This window comes from Chlamydomonas reinhardtii, chromosome 10, assembly GCF_000002595.2.
Source record: "Chlamydomonas reinhardtii strain CC-503 cw92 mt+ chromosome 10, whole genome shotgun sequence".
NCBI lineage: Eukaryota > Viridiplantae > Chlorophyta > Chlorophyceae > Chlamydomonadales > Chlamydomonadaceae > Chlamydomonas > Chlamydomonas reinhardtii.
This window is the reverse complement of record NC_057013.1, coordinates 1,322,500-1,341,041: the sequence shown is the minus strand read 5'-3', so window position 1 is coordinate 1,341,041 and position 18,542 is coordinate 1,322,500. Positions and strand designations below refer to the sequence as shown.

At 62.0% G+C, this 18,542-nt stretch overlaps 3 protein-coding genes across 3 annotated transcripts; 1 reads left to right on the top strand and 2 right to left on the bottom strand.

The window, feature by feature from the left end:
- Positions 1-812: 812 nt before the first annotated feature.
- Positions 813-7,654, bottom strand: CHLRE_10g427750v5 (uncharacterized protein). The gene is made up of 16 exons (XM_043066581.1): positions 7,303-7,654; positions 7,099-7,173; positions 6,881-6,931; positions 6,515-6,587; positions 6,155-6,297; positions 5,800-5,952; positions 5,544-5,645; positions 5,206-5,343; positions 5,000-5,046; positions 4,644-4,847; positions 4,206-4,452; positions 3,585-4,048; positions 3,225-3,435; positions 2,851-2,964; positions 2,204-2,641; positions 813-1,998 (listed from the first exon to the last, which is right to left on the bottom strand). Exons 1-16 carry the CDS (start codon positions 7,384-7,386, stop codon positions 1,840-1,842), a joined length of 2,703 nt encoding a protein of 900 aa, XP_042919978.1. The 5' UTR covers positions 7,387-7,654; the 3' UTR covers positions 813-1,839.
- Positions 7,655-9,224: 1,570 nt separating this feature from the next.
- Positions 9,225-14,587, top strand: CHLRE_10g427700v5 (uncharacterized protein). The gene is made up of 7 exons (XM_043066580.1): positions 9,225-9,875; positions 10,001-10,530; positions 10,788-11,177; positions 11,517-11,642; positions 11,860-12,295; positions 12,422-12,532; positions 12,740-14,587. Exons 1-7 carry the CDS (start codon positions 9,557-9,559, stop codon positions 12,766-12,768), a joined length of 1,941 nt encoding a protein of 646 aa, XP_042919977.1. The 5' UTR covers positions 9,225-9,556; the 3' UTR covers positions 12,769-14,587.
- A 53-nt stretch (positions 14,588-14,640) lies between these two features.
- On the bottom strand, positions 14,641-18,464 carry CHLRE_10g427650v5 (uncharacterized protein). Its single transcript, XM_043066579.1, has 9 exons — positions 18,115-18,464; positions 17,871-17,959; positions 17,546-17,701; positions 17,118-17,366; positions 16,749-16,994; positions 16,533-16,622; positions 16,233-16,402; positions 15,125-16,076; positions 14,641-14,986 (listed from the first exon to the last, which is right to left on the bottom strand). The coding sequence occupies exons 1-9, from the start codon at positions 18,200-18,202 to the stop codon at positions 14,861-14,863; spliced, it is 2,166 nt and encodes a 721-aa protein (XP_042919976.1). The 5' UTR covers positions 18,203-18,464; the 3' UTR covers positions 14,641-14,860.
- Between the last annotated feature and the right edge of the window lie 78 nt (positions 18,465-18,542).

The window sequence follows — 18,542 nt, the reverse complement described above, 5'->3', positions numbered from 1 at the left end:
ATGCGCAAATTATGGGATGATCCAGAGGCGGTTATTAGGCTGAGATGGGATGCGGGAGAATTGCGCGGCCGAAGGCCGCGCTAATTCGCGAAATTCAGTGGAGTACACGGCGAGCGTGTGTATCTTTTCCCTCGCCTCCCTGACCTCCCATCCCACGCTCGCGGAATTAGTGAGGCGCACCATCAGGGCAGGCCCTATATCGCCACTGAGGCAACGCATAAACATTCTTAATGTTTATGCATCGTGCAGGCAGCGGAGGGGGTGGGCCCCAGTGAGGCGGTGCTGAACTTGCTGCCTTGTCCCCCACCACCAGCAGCCACGTTGCAGTGCAGCAGGACACGTTTTCATGCTGCCTAGCGCCATCACACTGGCCCTCTGAGCCTATACATATGCACCTAAGCCAAGACGTGCATGGTGCCCACGCCAAATACTTGCTAGCGTGGCATGCTGGCCCCTCATTTCCGCTGGCCTGCCAACGGCTCCTCCCACCGGGTTCTGACCCCCACGGATCACACCAGTAACCCGTTCCTGACAGCAAAAATCCACGCGTACGCTATCTTAATTTTGCAAAATTTTCCCGGGGGCTACGCCCCCGGACCCCCACAGAAATATTGCTTGAAAGCATCAGCTGCTTTGAGCGATAAAGTAGCGGCGCGCAGCGGGGAGATGGTATGAATTGTAGAGCGCTTTTCTTTGCAGCGGGGGGCGGAAGGAGTGAAGCACAGCCGGCGAAGAACGGGAGCTCGCGAATTTGCGCTGTCGCGCTGCACGCGACCTTTTGACCCTCTATCAATGGCCATAGTTGTTTATTTGATACTTATAACATATGGTATCGTGCTTAGGAGTAACAGCACACTAGAAGGAAACTTGGGCACTCATACTGTCAAAATTGGGGCCCTTGACCGGCTTGAAGAACGCTTCTACTAGAAACACACTTGAGAATAACGTCTGCAATCAGCAAAGGAGGCTAGGAGCGCCAACAAAGTTGCGCGCTAATTCCCGAATTCGCGCGAATTCCCATAGTCGCGAATTGTCCCATCCCATGACCCGCCCTCCGGCAACCTCCGGCAACGAAGAGGGACCTGGGGCGGCATCCCATGACCCCCCCTCCCCCAGGGAGCCCGACGCAGCCCGAAAACAAGTTTTCGGCTTCTTGCACTCCTGTATGCCCCGTGTATCACATCACTTCGGCGCTCTAGCAGCAAACTGCAACTTATTGGCACGACGCTGATAACCCCACCCGCCCCTCGCTGCAAATGAGCCTATCACCGTGCCTATCACTGCACATCAAGGTGGCAACTGATTACGGTGCAAGTGTCACTTCTTGCACCATATCAGGCAATTGACGCACTTCCATGCCCCAGAGGCCTGATGGCGTGATGGCTGTCATGGGTCGGCATCTTCGGGTGCTGGGACTGTCCCCTCTGTAACATCCGCATACATAGGCCTGCTTAGCCCCATGGCTTGATACACAACACTCGCAACGGGCCTCCTACCATGATCGCGCAGCGTGACACGTGGAGCACCGTTCATACGCGTGCCTCGGCTTGGCGGCGCTGCTTAATCCTCTGTGCGCAACGGCCGATAGCATTTGCACGTGCTGTCTGAAGTTCGGCCTGCGGCTGCAGCGCTATCCCTTGACCCTGCATGCCGCTGGTGGCCTGGCCCAATGGCCGTTCCCACACACACCCGGCCGCCATTCCAGCCGCTACATGCCCTGCCCCCTGCCGCACACGCGTCCTCCACACACGGCCATTCGCAATGGCGGCAGGCCACGCAGGCGCAACACTACCGTAGCACAGCAGCGCTGCAGGGCCCGCAGTTGCGCGGCCACGTCAATCATGTGCGGCGGTTGGGGTGCATTGCCATGCCCACGTCTTGGACCACTCGGTCTGTCACGTTGCTTCGCGCCGCCGCGCCTCCGAACACGGGCTGAGCGCGCTGCTTCTTGACGCTGCCGGGCCGGTGCGCCACGCCGCTGGTCTTTTGTAGCAAGACCTGCGCGAGCAGGGAACAGAGCCGCATTGCGGGACAGGTGGTTGCCGAGAACGGTGCGGTAAGGTGGGCGGGCTTGCGCAAAGCGCACAGTATCCCCCGCACGTACGGGATGACTTTGCATGTAACCTGGTTTGAATGCTAACCCTAGTTTCTATCGGTGCTTGCGTGCACAGTACAGCACATCACACCAGACGCACCAGCTCACCTGCTGTGCATTGTAGTAGGCCATCGCCTCAGGACTGGACAGCTCCTCCCCGGAGGGCGCAACCAGGCTGCTCAGGGGCACCTTGCCGGCCCCGCCCGGCGGCCGCGCACCCGGCTTCCCGCCAACGCCTCCAAACCGTCCGCCGCTGGCCGCGCTGGCCGTAGACATGACCGACCCACTTGGCGACGGCGGCGTGAGGCCGCTGCGCGAGGGCGGCGTTGCACCGCCGCCCGGGCCTGTTGACAACACGCCGGGCCGCGGCGGTGTGCTGACGCCACCGCTCAGCGCCGCGACGGAACGGCCGCTCGGCGATGGCAGCCGGTCCTCGTCCGCGCCGCCGCCGCCGCCGCCATCATCTGCTGGCGGTCGGCCGTACGTGGACTCGTACCACTGCGCAAACTCCAGGAGCAGCTCCTTGTTGCACTGGTCCACCAGGCCCTGAAGCCGCGGAGGGAGAAGGCGTAAATCAGCCGACCGTCACTCAGCTACACGCCTCCTACATAAACCTTGTGCTCCAGCCCCATCCACACACTGCATTCGCGACAGGTGCCTGGAAGCACCGCGTGCGCCTCTTGCTCCACAGAGGCTGCGCTACAGCTCATGACCAACAGGCAGCCACCCTGTGTACGGCACCGCATACGTCATACCTGCGTGTAGTCGACCTCGGACTTGACCACCTGCAGCTCGTTGTAGTTTTCCTTATAAGAGGATTTGAGCTCCTTGATGCGCATCAGCACGTCGTATTCTTCCGCGTCCAGGACCTGATGGACAGCGGTGAACCGGCGGGTGGACTCATGAGGTATGGCCGACACGGGTACATGCGGCATGCGGCAGGCAATACGGGCTGGGGCCGAGGTGTGTGTTGACATTCAGCCATACGGGCAGCCTTAGCGCTAAGGATGCCCGTATGGCTGAATGTCAACAGTGTGGTCCGTACCCCGCATGCACTACGACCAGCCACAGTACACGCGCTTCACTGCCTCACCAACCTTACAAGCACTTTCCCTGAACACCCACTCACCTGGGAGCCCTCGCCCTGCTGCTGCACGCGCTGCCCCTTGAGCTGCTCTTCCCGCTTCTTCAGCCCGTCAAGCTCGCGCTTGGCGGCGTTCACCGCCAGTGCCAGCTCCTTGGCCCGCCCGCGCCCCGTCTTCAACCGTGTGCGGTTCTCAGCCAGAAGCTGCGCCTTGAGTGCCCCCGGCCCCGCCTTGTAGTCCTCGAGCGCCGTCGCCCTGCAATGTGTTATTGCGTATCGGGAAAAGACGCGGTGTTAGCACCCACATATGGATGCTGGTTTAGGAGTGGAGACTGGAAGGGAAGCGCTGAAAGATGAGTGCAATTGCAACGCTGGCACGCCGGGTTGCCGATGCCCGGCACCCACCTGTCCGGTGCCACCACGGCCGTGCTCGCGCCCCCGCCCACCGCTGGCCGCCCGCTGCTGCCGGTAGCTTGCTGGCTGAGGAGCCTCTCAGCCAGTCCCGAGCCGGCGTCGTCGCCTCCACTGCTGCTGCCGGGCCGTGCAGCGTCTGGCGCCACGCCCGCTCCCCCGAGCCCATCGGCCTTGCCAACGCCCGGCGCGGCGTCGCCGCCAGCACCGCTGTACTCCTGCCAGTTCTTGTCCCGAGCGCCTGCAGAGCCGTTACCTGTGCCGCTGAGCCGCCGGGCTGCAGCGGCGCCGCCACCCGCCGCAGGCCCGCTGGTGCTACTGCCAGACACGGGCCGAGCGCCGGTCGGTGCGGGAGGAAAGCTGCTGCCTCCACCTCCTCCACCTCCTGCCGCCACCATGCTACCGGAGCCGTGTCCTGGCCCTGGCCCCAATCCATGGAGCGCTTCTCGGTACAAATGCTGCGTAACAGCGGAAGGGGGGCCAAATCAGCCAGCATCAGTCAGCAAGTAGCGCCAGCTGTGCATAACCGAACTTGGCGCCTTGCCACAGGAGCAGGCATTAAGCAAGCCCTATACGGCCGCCCCCAAGCGCAGGGCTGATTCCGCGCTCACTCACCCTGCACGCGAAGAGGATTTCCTTCATGTGCCGCAGGCTGTGCAGCTCCAAGGGCTCAATGTTCTCCGCCGCAACCCCGGGCGCCGCCGCCGCCGCCTCGCCGCTGCTGCCGACACCCATCAGGAAGTCAAGCACACGCGTCCGCAGCTCAGCGCGCTGCGTGTCGCTGTAGGCCGAGTAGGAGATGCCGCCACGCATGGCCATGGCATCGTGCATCGCCAGCTCCTGTTGCAGGTCCGCAACTTGCCTGTAGCAGTTCAACAGGGTAAATGTTCTTGTCAGCTCGGTACGGGCATGGTGAGCTACATGGCTACTTGGCGGCAAGAGCATCCATGGCCCGGCGTCCCCGGAGCTACCGGTGGCTCGCACACTGGCAGTAGCCCATAGAACAGCCGGCGCACAACCTGGGGCCGAAAGCGCATGCAGGCGCACACGCACCTCTCAAGCTGCCGCACGCGCGCGCTGCTGTCCTGCACCACGTTGGCGCTGACCTCGCACGTGACGCGCATCATGCGCTGCGCGAAGCGGCACGTGCTGAGCGTCTCGTCCGTCTGCGCCGCGTCGCTCCACACGTTTGCGACCAGCACCGTGCGGCAGTTGCCGCCCAGGCTGTTCTTCAGCACGTGCGTTAGCTTCGACGACCTGCACATCCCAGGACGTTTGTGAGCGTGGTGTCATGGAAACCGCAAAGACTGGGTCGCAATTGGTAAGGCGGCGAGGCGGACCAGCCAGGTAAGCAGGTATGCACTGGCTGCCAGTCGAAGCCATGGCTCCCCTGCTCAAGGGGTGCTCACCGGAAAGGCACGTGGTCACGGTTCTTGTCGCCCAGGCCGAGGATCACCTGCAGCAGCACATGCACCCGCGCGCCTAGCGTTAGCCACAACTACATTCTAGTGCGGCGCATCCGCATCCGTAGCCCCGTTCTCTCTCAAACTGGAACCAGGCGAAATCTCCTGCACCTAAACCCCCCACCCGCATCCGTACCCAGCCGTCCCCGCACCTGCTCCAGTATGGACAGGCTCTTGTTGATGTGGCCCGCCTCCCGTAGCACCAGTCCCTCGCTCTTAGTCTTGGACACGCGCTCGCTGCCCGCCAGGTCCACCAGAGCCAACTTGGACACCAGTACGTCGCCGCCGGCCTGCGGGATCGAGGCGCGGGGACAGGCAATGCATTTTAGTGCATGTTTGCACGTCACTGTCAACTAACTAATGTACAATGGACCGAAAGACAGGGAATGAAAACATTCCTCGGTGGCTGGTATGCGGGGCTAGAGGTCCTAGCAGCCAAGACACTAGCATTTGAAGCTGGCGCGGATGTGAGTGCACGCGCTTGACCTACATCGCCCACTGGCTTGAGCTCCAGCGTGATGGTGAAGATGGAGTGGGAGCGGGACGACTCGCGATTGAGCTGATGCTCACCAATTACGCGGTTGGTTTCGCCCTGCAAGGCAAGCAAGGCGTGGAGCCCCATGCTGAGTCCCATCATGGCTGGTGTGCTTTTAGCGACGGGCAGCGCGTCCGCGCACCCCGCCCTTGAGCACAACACCTACAGACTCCTTGTCCATTTTGACTCACCCAACACACGCGGTACCCACCTCAAACAGCAAAGCCAGCGCCTCCGCCTCGGACGCCACCACGGCCGTGCGCAGCCCGGAAACCGTCACCTGGCCCTTGCTGCTCTCGTAGATGCTGATCTCATGCGGCTGCGTGGTGATGTCCAACAAGTCGTATAACGCCTCGTTGTAGATCTGCAAAAAGTGATGGGGAAACCGTGTGAGGGCAGTAGCACATGTCCGGCCACTACCAGCCTCCCTTGCCTCCCAGAGCACCCCCGCCACGAGCCTGCGGCGCGCTCCCGTCACCCCCACTGCCTGATGCGACCCACTGCCTTCGCCATCACTCTGCCACTTGCCAGCACCCCCAGTCTCCCACCAACCACGCCGCACGCACTTCCAGGTACTGCACGCTGACGCGCGCCTCCCGGTCCGGCATGGCTTTGACCTCCGCGAACAGCTGCCCCAGCGCGCGCGGGATGATGCCACGCTGCTTGAAGCTTTGCTTGCCGCCGCTCATCGTGAACGTCTTGCCCGCGCCTGCGGCGTGTTTGCGGGCAAAACTATGAAAGGCGAAAGCGCGACGCATTCTTGAGGGGAATCTGTTGCGATTCTTGCGCAGCAAGACATCCACTCGCACCTACCCACACACACGCGCACATACACACACATACATCTGCTTGCCAGCAGTGGCCAGCAGTGAGACAAACACATTGTGGCCTAGCTTGAAGTCTCGTTCCCGACCTTGCCACCGCACCTGTTTGCCCGTAACACATAATGGTTCCGTTGAACCCTTCCAGTGCGCCGCGTACCACCTCCGCGGCTGTGGCCTGTGCGCAGGCCGTCGGGCAAGATAAAGATCGAAACAGAGAAACACGAAGGCACACATCGAGCAGGCAGAGTAAGAGCCAGGAGACAGCGCCAGATGCTGCTTCTGCGCCCCTCCGCCCTTTGTACCAGTGAATTACACACACACACACACACACACACACACAACACACACACACACACACACACACACACACACACACACACACACACACACACACACACACACACACACACACACACACACATACACATGGCATCGGCACGTGTCCAACAGCCCCGGCTCTCCACGCACCTCGTACACCTCCTCCTGACTCGCCAGCGCGAGCACATTGTCAAACTTGAACTGTACAGGGTTCATAGCACGGTGCTGCTTGAGATTCCTTCCGTTGAGTCGGTGAGGAAGTGCCCAGCTACAGCAGTTGCGCGCGTGCCCAGCCGCCGGACCCTCCTTGTCCCCTGATCCCAGTTCCCAACCGCAAAGCAAGCGTTCAGTCCGCCAGCCCGGGTCACCTGATAGTTCTGTGCTGCAGGCTGTCCACCACCGGGTCTCCCCTCGATGACTTTCTGCTGGACTATGGAGACGCCCTACGCGCGGGCGAGGAGCGCGGGTGGCAGGTCCCGCCAGGGTGAAAGAGGCCCCTTGTTGGGGTCCGCGGGCAATCAACGGGCAGCACTGCAGCTGACTTCATGTTTGCCCTACCACAAGTAGCCCACCTTCTTGTCTGGGAGGAAGTTTATGAGCGAGGCGACCTCAGAAGGCCGCGCCCGCAACACGACCCGCACCGCTGATGACACCATCTTATGTTGCAATCTACTACCTACAAGATGTTATTGATAGATTCATTTATGGAGCCGGGGTGCCACCCAGCCGGTCAACGAAACATGGCAACGCTTGCAAAACGCCGCTTTCTATAAAACCCGATTATTTTTACATCATTTATCAGCTTAATAGGTGTATGAAGTTGCGATACAAAGTCAGGAGCGCGTATTATGCAGCGTTCTTGTGCGGACGTATTCTTGCACAGGCTCTCTATAACCAGAGTTGAGTCTTCTCTACGTTTACGGCTGTGGAAATGCGTATGGGGATTTGGAAAGAGAGAAAAAAGGGTTAATAGGCCCATCGACCCCGGCACGCGGCCCCTCGGCCCCCTCCGCCCAGCTCCGCCATACCCCTTCCTACCCGAACAGTGAATACCGCTCCAATGTGCTATTACTGCAAAACATGAGCCAACAACGAGATAGGTCCGTCGCTTACGGTCTGAGCTAGCACCCGTGTGACATGCCATTGCGTGCATGCCATGGGTGTTATTGACGTGCGTTGCGGAACTAATGCGTACGTAGACCAGAGCGGAAGGCGGAGTGGGCTTGCAGGCGACGGCAGGCGGGTGCCAGAGGATTACCTGGAACTTAATTTTTGGGCCACCATCCGAGGCACATACCATACACAATAAAGTTACGATACCCTTCGCACACGCAAGAGCAGCTGGGGTATCAACTGCGCACAGGGTGCGGGGGGCAAAACGTCTCCCCACTCTAACCATCCACATTCCGGACCTTGGGATGACCAGCACGCGACCAGCATTCGAGAACACAACTATGCATCGCAAATCTGGTGGTATGACTATTATACTGCAAGGTTAAAGGTTCCCACCACGTGTTGTGGCTCAATAGGCCCTACCGCCAGTATGCTTATCGAATGTCACCTCCAGTCACCGCGCCCTCCACCACCCGCCCTCTGCTGCTCGGATGTCTGTGCCTGTACCAAACTGTACCACCTGTAATGCGAATCTGCGGCCATGCTAGGGCCACACGTTTGTCAACGTCAGCGAACCTCGCATGGTGGTGGCGCTGAGAAGCACCATGAGTTGGGGGGCGCTCCTGCCATCCATAGGCCTGGGCCCATGCTAAAGTGCTGATTTGCACCTGAGTACTGATGCAGGACCACGCGTCTGAACGTAATGCTGCGTGAATTGCACCCGGCTGCTTACAGCTGACATCAGGTAGGCAGGTATCCCCGAGCCGAAGTGGCACTCTCCCGCCGCCCTACTCATTGCAATGCCTGAAGGCACGTTACTTACCACGAACTGATCCTTCGGGGCAGTACGGCGGTGACGGTAGAACACCGTATGGCACTGCTGTTGGGAAAGTGAGCGCCCCCCATTTTGCCGCTACGCACTGAACCTGCACCAGCCCTAATCGTGTTCCTAGGCACCCCTGAATTGGCTGTCCCAAGCGTATGCCTTCCTGTAATTAGGCCGTACCAGGCTGCATGGGGCGCTTGGGGCGCAGTGAAAGACAGATTCGGCTGGACTGTGTATACTCTATGGACTATGGGTCTGTGGCGCTTCACGTGGGCGCCACACTATGGCCCGTGTTGTAACACTGGTCGTAAGCTCACTATGCGTACTGCACTGACAGCATCTAATGTTACGTCCACATTCTACTTGTACCTGATTGTGCCTTGTGGTACTTGCGGGATCACACGTTTGGTACCACAGCGGCTGGCAGTGGCAGGGCCCACTGGCCCAGGGCGAGGGGCCACAGGCAGTGGGGTGCCGACGCATGAACGAACGCAACTCGATCCCGTGTCAGCCCCAAAGCTCCGCACGCTCTTTGTGCTTGGACCTTAGTCAATGCACTAAAGCTCGTCATGTCAAGAGGAGAGAATTGAAAGGTCGCAGGGCTCAAGACTAGATCGTCGGCAGGTGAAAGGCCAGAGCGGGATAAGCATAGCCCGCGTTGGGCAAGAAAGTGGATATGATAATGGGCTATCGGACGAATGAATGGCACTACATTCCCGCGAGAGGCAGCCGAGCAGCCCAAACAAGAATCGGGCGCGCTCATTCGGAGCTTGGGCCCTGAAACTGGCGCCCAGAGCTCGCGCTCGGCCTTACTGTCCAGCTGAGACGAGTGTCCAGCTAGGAGGAGCGTATCCACACATTACATTTAGGTCTTAAGAGTAGGCAAAATGGCTTACCAGAGTGGTCAGTATGTCCCTCCGCATCTCCGGGGTATGGCTATGGGGGCGCCTCCTCCCCCGCCTCCGGGTGGTCCGGGGCCTGTGATGGGCGGCTACGGCGGCTTCCCTGTCGCCGGCGCGGGCGCGGCTGTTCCGGGTGCTGCACCTTTTGGCGATGATCGCGGTCCTCGCGGCGGCTATGGCGGGGGCTATGGTGCTCCTCGCGGTGGCTATGGCGGTGGTGGCTACGGTGGTGGTGGTCGTGGTGGCTTTGGTGGCGAGCGCGGTGGCTACGCGGGCCGCGGTGGTGCTGGTCGCGGCGAGGGAGGTCAGTAAGGCGTTCGCGCGCTTGGGTCTTCCTAGCTCGCCGGCTTCGCGCGCAAAAGTGCGCCCGCGTTGGACAATTACTCTCGCATATTTCATTACAATTCTTTTGCGCTGTCGGTTGCACAGGCATCGGCTTCAACCGGCCCTATGACGATCCTTTCAAGAAGGCTGAGGCGGAAAAGGCGGAGATCGATGCGCTCTACGGCGCTGAGAACACGGGTATTAACTTCGAGGCTTATGAGGATATTCCCGTGGAGACCAGCGGCAAGGACGTGCCGCCGCCGGTGCACAGCTTCGAGGACCTCCAGCTGCCTGCGTGCATGATGGAGAACATCAAGCGCTGCAAGTTCACCAAGCCCACGCCCGTGCAGAAGCACTCGATTACCATTGGTCTGGCTGGTCGCGACCTGATGGCTTGCGCCCAGACCGGCTCGGGCAAGACCGCCGCGTTCTGCTTCCCCATCATCGCGTCCATGCTCATGAAGGGCTACCAGCCCGCGGCCGGCCGCAACAGCCGCAAGGCGCTGCCTGGCGCCCTGGTGCTGGCTCCCACCCGTGAGCTGACCAGCCAGATTTACGACGAGGCCCGCAAGTTCACGTACATGACGGGCCTGCGCCCCGTGGTCATCTATGGTGGCGCCCCCGCGCCCAACCAGGTGCGCGGCGACGGCAGCCTGTGTGCACGACAGCCTGGGGTCGAACACACAAGAAAGATGTGGTCACAGCTATATAGAATTTGTAAAGCCAGTATAGCAGCGGCACCTGGGATGGAGGTCAGCTGACAACTGCGCCTGGGCCCAACCCCTGCTGACACGCAACTCCGCGCTGTCCGGAGTCTCACTTACTGCGGGGCTGGACTAAACCTCTCCCCCCGCCCCCATCACCCCCGCCCCACCACCCTGACGCTCCACAGCTGCGTGACCTGGAGCGCGGCTGCGACATCCTGGTCGCCACGCCCGGCCGCCTGAGCGACTTCATTGAGCGCGGCCGCGTGGGCCTGTCCTCCATCGTGTTCCTGTGCCTGGACGAGGCGGACCGCATGCTGGACATGGGCTTCGAGCCCCAGATCCGCCGCATCGTGGAGCAGGAGGACATGCCGCCCGTGGGCCACCGCCAGACGCTGATGTTCAGCGCCACCTTCCCCAAGGAGATCCAGCGCCTGGCCTCCGACTTCCTGGCCAACTACGTCTTCCTGACGGTGGGCCGCGTGGGCTCCTCCACCGACCTGATCGTGCAGCACATTGAGTACGTGACGCCGGAGGAGAAGCAGAACACGCTGCTGGACCTGATCAGCACCGTGGAGGTGAGTCGCCGCGTGTGGGGCGGAGGGAGGGCAGTGCGGTGGCGGAAAGTGCCGCGCGCGGTAGGACGGAGGGGTCATGGGGCAGTCAGTGCCGAATTGGAATGGGGCTGGATAGTAGGAAAGCAGCAAATGTTGGATGCTGGGGTCGCGAAGGGAATGATTTACGGAATGCTACAGCTGGATGGTGGAGATTGGGGCACTGGTCACGCGGATGAACGCATGACGGCCGTGGGCCTTCCTGGGTTGGATGCCGCACGGAACTGAGCGCAGGCATGAACCGCAAACAGTGCTGTCCAGGGTCCTGTCTAATCTATCCCCTCGTGTCACTTGTGATTACAGCAGGGCCTGACATTGGTCTTCGTGGAGACCAAGCGCGGCGCCGACGAGCTTGAGCGCATCCTCACCCGCAACCAGCTGCCCGCCACCTCCATCCATGGAGACCGCTCGCAGGAGCAGCGTGAGATGGTGAGGAAAGGGGACACGAGGCTGGGAGTGGTCTGGGCAGCACAGGGTGCGCTGAATAGGCGCCGCTACTGCAAGCCGCTGACTCCGTCGGCCCGAGCCCATGAGGATATGCGTCGTGTCGTCGACGGTCCGTCTAGTACTCGCTATCCTCACTTTGCCTGTCACACGTTGACGCCCTCTGTGCCTTCCCCGTCCTCCCCTCGCCTGCACCCACCAGGCGCTGCGCAGCTTCAAGAGCGGCAAGACGCCCGTGATGGTGGCCACCGACGTGGCGGCCCGCGGTCTGGACATTCCCCACGTGACGCACGTTATCAACTACGACCTGCCCAAGGACATTGACGACTACGTGCACCGCATCGGTCGTACCGGCCGCGCCGGTCACAAGGGTCTGGCCACCGCCTTCTTCACCGACTCGGACGCGCCGCTGGCGCGCTCGCTGGTGGAGGTGCTGACGGAGACGAACCAGACCGTGCCCGGCTGGCTGCAGAACTACGCCGCGCGCACGCCCGGCTACGGCCAGAAGGGCCGCCGCGGTGGCGGCCGCTTCGGTGGCCGCGACTTCCGTAAGGACAACTACGGCGGTGGTGGCGGCGGTGGCTACGGTGGCGGCGGCGGCGGCGGCTACGGCGGTGGCGGCTACGGCGGCGGCGGCTGTGAGTATGGGCGTGGCAGGAGGTAGAGGGCGGATTGGGCACAACTATGCAAACACATGCACATCTGAAGCGACCTGTTGCGGTTTGGTGCTTCGCTAACATGCGTTTCCTGCGTTTTACTTGCAGACGGCGGCAACCGTGGCGGTGGCGGCTACGGCAGCGGCGGCGGTGGCTATGGTGGTGGCGGCTACGGCGGTGGCGGCTACGGCGGCGGCGGTGGCGGCTACGGCGGCGGCTGTAAGTCTTGCTGTCGTGGATGGGAGGGCAGAGCGGTTGGGGAACAGCAGGATGTCGCTTTGGCGTGGGTGGAAAAGAACGAGTTGCAAGCGCCGACTTGGACCTAAGCACACATGCGGCATTTGGTCCCAGATTGGGGGCCCGCGCCCCGACAGCGTGCACACATCACCTGACTTAGCGCTGCATGCTGTGTCTCCTTGTCTGCAGACGGCGGCCACCAGTCCGCTTGGGATTAAGCGCCATGGGCGCTCCTCCCTGCCGGGGCCGGGGTTGCAGAACCCTCGCGCCAAGCAGCGTGCGGGGAGTGGCGGCGGCGGCGGCGCTCCTGTGGGAGCGCTGCATTTCATGCAGCAGGAACAGCTTGCAGTGACCAGCCTAATTGGTTGTGTGTCAGTGTTTTGTTATACTGGGGGATAGTGTCGCCTAGCAGGTAGACTTCGTACTGGCACTGGCGTTGTCGTCGATAGAGCCAGCGGCCTTTTGGCATTCAGGCAGCGCTTCAGAGCGTGCTGCCGCGTGGAGGGTTGTCGACAGCTGGCGCACTGGGGTTGAATCAGCGCCGGAGTGGTGTGTGCGCAGCAGCGTAGAACAGGATTCGGCGCATCGACGGCGCTGCTGACAGAGGCGGGATCTCACATCATCCGTGGGAGCAACTCGCGGCTGCAGAAGCCGGGCCGACGCGGCACCGCCTGGGTCAGGTCCCAGGTCGGTTGCGCGGGGACTGGTCGTGGCGCTGGCGCAGCTGCTGCTGCCGGCGTTGGCGCGTTTTGAGCAGTGCACACACGTTGAGCCTGGGGCGACATGGACGCGCCTGGGGCTGCGCGCCCCCGGGCTTTTCGATACCATTCGGGGCATACGGCAAACGAGGGAGCAGAAGGAAGACATGAAGAGTAGCGGAGTGTATGCATCTGACAGCCCAGAGTGTTTCGCTGCGCGCAACAGAGGTCACTGACCGCGCAGAAAGGCATGAGAGAGCCGCGCTTCGGACGGATTCGGGGAGAGGGTTTCGGGCGTTCACCGTGACGCTCGATTTGCATTACTGTTCATTGACCTGCTGCCCGTTGTTGTCAAGTTTTTGCTACATGTGTGTGCACCCGTGCAGGATGGTGCAGTGTGTGTATGTGGTGTGTGCGTGGGGCAGCAGGTTAGGAGCCTCATTCGAGCCCCTCAACTCGAGTTTTGCAAGCGCGGCTTCCTACGTGTATCCATGGGCTGTAGGGTGCAGCGAGACAGGTGTGCTATTATCCGAGAGGCAGGAGGTAGTCCGAGAAGACAGGCAGCGGCCGGCAACACAGAGCAATGCCGCAAGTACGGCTTTAGAGCCTGGTTCCACCCCTTTGTTCAGGGTGGGGCTAGCAGGCTCTGGGGCTATGGTGAGCGAGGCGCGTGCGCGGGGGCTGGGCACAAATGCTCCTGCGTGTGTGCGGCGGAGCGGATGCCAGATGGCTCAGCGTTTCCTGTGCGCGGTCGTCGGTCGCTAAGCCGCACGCTGCAGGAAGCGGCGGACACACTCTCATTCGGGCCGAATTTATGTGGCCTGGAGTGGCTCGGCCCCCCGCTGCGCCCTGTACAGCGCTGTCTGTGCCTGTCTTTTGGGCAACCTTGTGGTCTCGGGCCCCCGGGGAATGTGTTCACCCGGGGTGAGCGCCCCTAGACTGACGTCTTCATATTCCTGCACTGATGCCGATGCCCGCAGAGCGGGGTGCGGACTGTTTGGACTCGCTGAAGTATTTACGTGTTGATGTTCGATGGTTGGTCTCACTACTGATGCAGGGCCCTGCCCAACATTTCCAGTGCCGTCGGGGCAATCTGGGGAGCTCGCTGCATGCCAGTGCGGCATTCAGCACGGCGGAGCGGGCATACCCAATTGCCGTATCCCGGGCACTGGGGCAGCCCGCGGCAGAATACAAATACTTCTGCTGTTATGCTGGCGTTACCGCATGGTCCTTTCGAGGGTGAGCGTTGCTGTTTGTGGATTTCCGGACGTAACTGGGCGGGTTGCGGTGCGGGCCGGTGGGGCCTTTGGCATCCGCGGAACTGTAACAGTCCAATCTGCATTTAGTCGTGTTCAACAAAACCGGTCGGTCGGCACCAGCAAGAGGGGTGAAGCCGAAACTGTGTTACAGCAGCTTTCCGGACGGCACCTAAGCCCGCATTCTGGGGTACAAAACTTCCCCATGACCGCGCGCCTCATCACCCGTCCACCCGCTGCTGCTGCCAGCACTCCTACGCACTACTCCTCGTTCAATGCCGGTTGCAGAAGACCACTACATCAGCGTTACAGCGGGGCCCAACAGCAGACCTGGCCTGATCCTACTTATGAGTCTCTTATGCGCCGTGGCTGCCGTTCCGTGGCTGGAGCGGCGTACTTGCCCCGTCGTTGATACTGATAGTGCCGTCCCCGCTTCGTGCCTGATGCAGCAGGATATCGGCTGGGCTAGGCCAACGCTTAGCCTGCACGCGTGCGCATGCACAAAAGCAGTTGTCAGTTGCGGCGAAAGCAAACAAGCCCGGTCTAGCACACTGCAATGGTCCAGACGCGCAGCAGGTTGCTCTGTGAGGTTGCTCCGTAACCACTATGCAGCCACGCACCTGTGCCGTGTGCTCCACCTGCCAGGTGCGGCGCTGGCGCTCCGTGGACAAGTTACGGACCGGCCCGGCCGACAAGCTGCGGCGCCAGTGTGCCGGGCTGGGACCCGCGGCGAAGCCGCCCGCCTCGCTCGTGAACGGGGCAAGCTCGCCGGTGTTTGGCGTCGCGCTGTGTTGCTGTCCGAACCCGCCGGCCGCTGCCCCGAACCCACCGCCGAACGCGCCGCCGTGCGAGGCGGCCATGCCCCCGTACTGCAGGTGCGGCGAGGAGCGCATGCGGCCGCCGCCGAACGCCGGCTGCGAGGTTGAGGGGCTGGCGCCGCCAGCGCCCGGCGCCGCCAAGTCCTCGGTGCTGCACTCCGCATCCAGGCAGGCAGGGCCCTGCTCCGGGCATGACGGCAGCATGCGTTCCGAGTGCGGCGACGGCATGGTGGCAGCGAAGGCCCGGTTGTAGAACGCGTGCGCCGGCGGAGGCTGCAGCAGCGGCGGGCTGCCCGAGTTGGGCAGCGGCCCTGGCGCGAAGCCGTCGAAGCGCGCGGCAGGCGAGATAGGCTGTAGTCCTGCGGGCGACAGCGGCAGTGCGCTGTCGGGCGCCACAGCACCCGCCGCCGTAGCTGCCGCCAGTCCGCCGCCAGCACCACCGCATCCGGCACATGAGGCCGACGCCGACGCGGCAGAGTCGACGCTGCGCAGCGTGGAGGCCGCGCCGGCTGCAGCCGCCTCCGCCTGGCGCCGCGCCTCCGCCAGCTCCGCCCGCGCCGTCGCGAGCTCGGCTGTACGCTGCTGCAGCTGCTCGTGCGCGGGCGCCATGACCTCCTCAACCACGCGCTGCACCGCCTCCAGCGTGTCGGGGCCCTTGGACAGCTGTATGGAGCGCTTGAGCACCTCCACGTAGCGCTTGTTGCTCTGCTGCGCCGCCTCCGCCTCCACCAGGCGCCCCTCCAGGCTGACAGCCCTGCATATACGGTACATTGAAGGCGCGCAGGCCTTGGGTCAGATGACAGCTGGGAGGCAGCGTAGCAGCCCCGGCCGACTCGACACAGCGAGAAGGAGGCACTAGAGCGCATGGGTGCCCACTGGCGGCACACCATCTCATCACGCGAGCGCTCACCTAGCGTTGGCCTCCTGCGCCTCCCGCTGCGCGCCCGCAACCTGCGCCCGCAGCCCTTCCAACTGCTGCTGCAACTCTGTGCTGCTGGGGCCGGGCTGCAGCGCCGCGTGCGCCCGCTGCGCCCGCAGGAAGCGGTCCTCGAAGTTCCGACGCTCCTGGTCCAGGCTTATCTGTGGTTGGGTGTGTGAATGTACTCAGCGCAACTAATATCAAGGCAACTCAAAGAGGCCCCGTAAAGTCACGCGCATGTGGCCCTTTGCAAGACCGCTGCATCATGGCTGCTTTGGCTATGACTCTTACGTTCTTCTGCCTCAGGGAATGCAGCGTCTTGTGCAGCTCTGACCGCTCCTCCACAGCCTTGTCCAGCTGCCGCCGCAGGTGGTCCAGCGTCTGGAGGGCCAGGGTTGAAAGAGTGTGAACAGTGTGTCGGAACACTAGCACACGGACAGTTCTTATCATGCCACAAACCTCAACATACATCTTGAAGCACTCTCGCCGGCTGCCGCAATGACTCACCAGCTCCATCTCCCTGTCCCGGCGCTGCAGGCGAGCCACCTCTGGGTCCGGCGAGGTCGGGCTGCGGCTCCCGGCGCCCGCTGACTGTGATTGGGATTGCGACTGAAACGAGGTGCCCTCCCGCGGCGACACGGCCGCCTGATCCTCCCGCCGTGCCGCGGCCGCCGCCTGCTCACGCGCCGCTGCCAGCTCCCGCTTCAGCTTGTCGTTGGCTAGCCGCAGCCGTGACATATCAGCCTCCAGTCGCTGCGGTACACGCGCCAATGTGGATCAGCAAACAGCAACCAACATAACCCGGTAGCAGCAACTGTGCATTCAGTTGACCAGACATAAGGCCTGTGGGCTCTACTACCGGCCATCCTTGCACACCTGCATCATGTCAGAAGGGTCATCATGAAAGCGGTCGTAGGTGGGCGCCACCACGCGGCGCGCGCCGCCGGGGCCCACGGCGCCGGCCGCCGCGCCGCCGCCGCTGTTGCCACTGGTAGAGCCTCCCCGCCGCACCGTCACCTCCTTGCTGCCACCGGGTAACAGCGCGTTCAGGCGCAGCTGCGTGGATTTGAGGTCGCGCTTTAAGGTGGATAGCTTCTCCTCGTAGCTGTGCTTCTGGGCCAGCAGCTGCGTGCGGCAATGCAAAGTTGTGGGCGCAGCAAAGGGCACAAGATTAGCCACGTGCAAACACATATATCAAGCAGTTCGCCGCGACGAAGGTACTAGGGCCATGGACTCGTAGAGGTTGGCTTCGCCAGCCCAGACCCTGTAACACCCAGCGATATACACGCTGGCCACGCTCGCACCTTGCCCTCGTATTCCTGGTTCTTAGCCTGCAGCTTCCGAATGGCCTCCTCCTGGCTCTCCAGCTTCTTCTGCGCCACGTTGGCCGCCACGCGCTCCTTGTTTGCCTGGTCGCGCAGCTCCTCCCGGGCGCCGCGGTCATTGGATTGCTGCTGTGCCTGTGCGTGCGAAAAATGCGGCAGGGGAGTCAGCTAGCGCCGGCTTGCGCTTTCCCCTGCGGTCCAGCACGGTCCACCACAGCGCAACCTGCCACCGGCCGTTTAGCGCATTTATGTAGCGCTGTGCAAGCCCCTGCTCCTCGTATCCGCCCTTCCTCCGGCCACTCACCATCTGGAACAGCAGGTCGATGACAAACTGTGCCTGGCTGGTGGAGGGGCTGAGCACATTAAGAACCTCGCTGCCCACATAGCCTTGGCCTGCGACACGCAGTGGTTGGGGGGAGGCAGGACTGGCGTGGTTGGTCAAAGTCCCTGAGAAGCGCGCAGGGCGCCTGTTTCTCTTATGTTCCCGGTTGCATCGCCAGCGCGGTCGAGTTGCTGTCGGGCCCAGGTGTCAACCATGTGGCCCGCACCTTTCAAGTACGCCTCGAGGCGATACGTCTGCTCAAGGATAGACTCCTCTGACGGCCCCGAGCTCGCAACATCCATAAAATGCTCCATCTGAGAGCTGGCGAGAGCGCGTAAACCAAGTTGACGTCGCTCCCCCCGAGCTAGCGCACTCTCCTTCCAGTCCCTAACGTGAGCCCACAACGCCCCACGGGTTTGATAGCATCTTCATTGGAATCGATATGATATGTGCAAGCTCAACCGGCTCGTTTGGAGGGCACGGTCCTATTCCAGACTACAAAAGCTTGCGAGTTGCAACAAGCAGCAGTGTGGATGCGTGGAAACTTTATTGCATCATTATCCATGATTATACGAGATTTACGTTTGCTATTTGCCTAGTTCTGCTGTCTGCCGAATTTGCGATGGGGCATCCCAAATTGGAACCAGTTCCCTA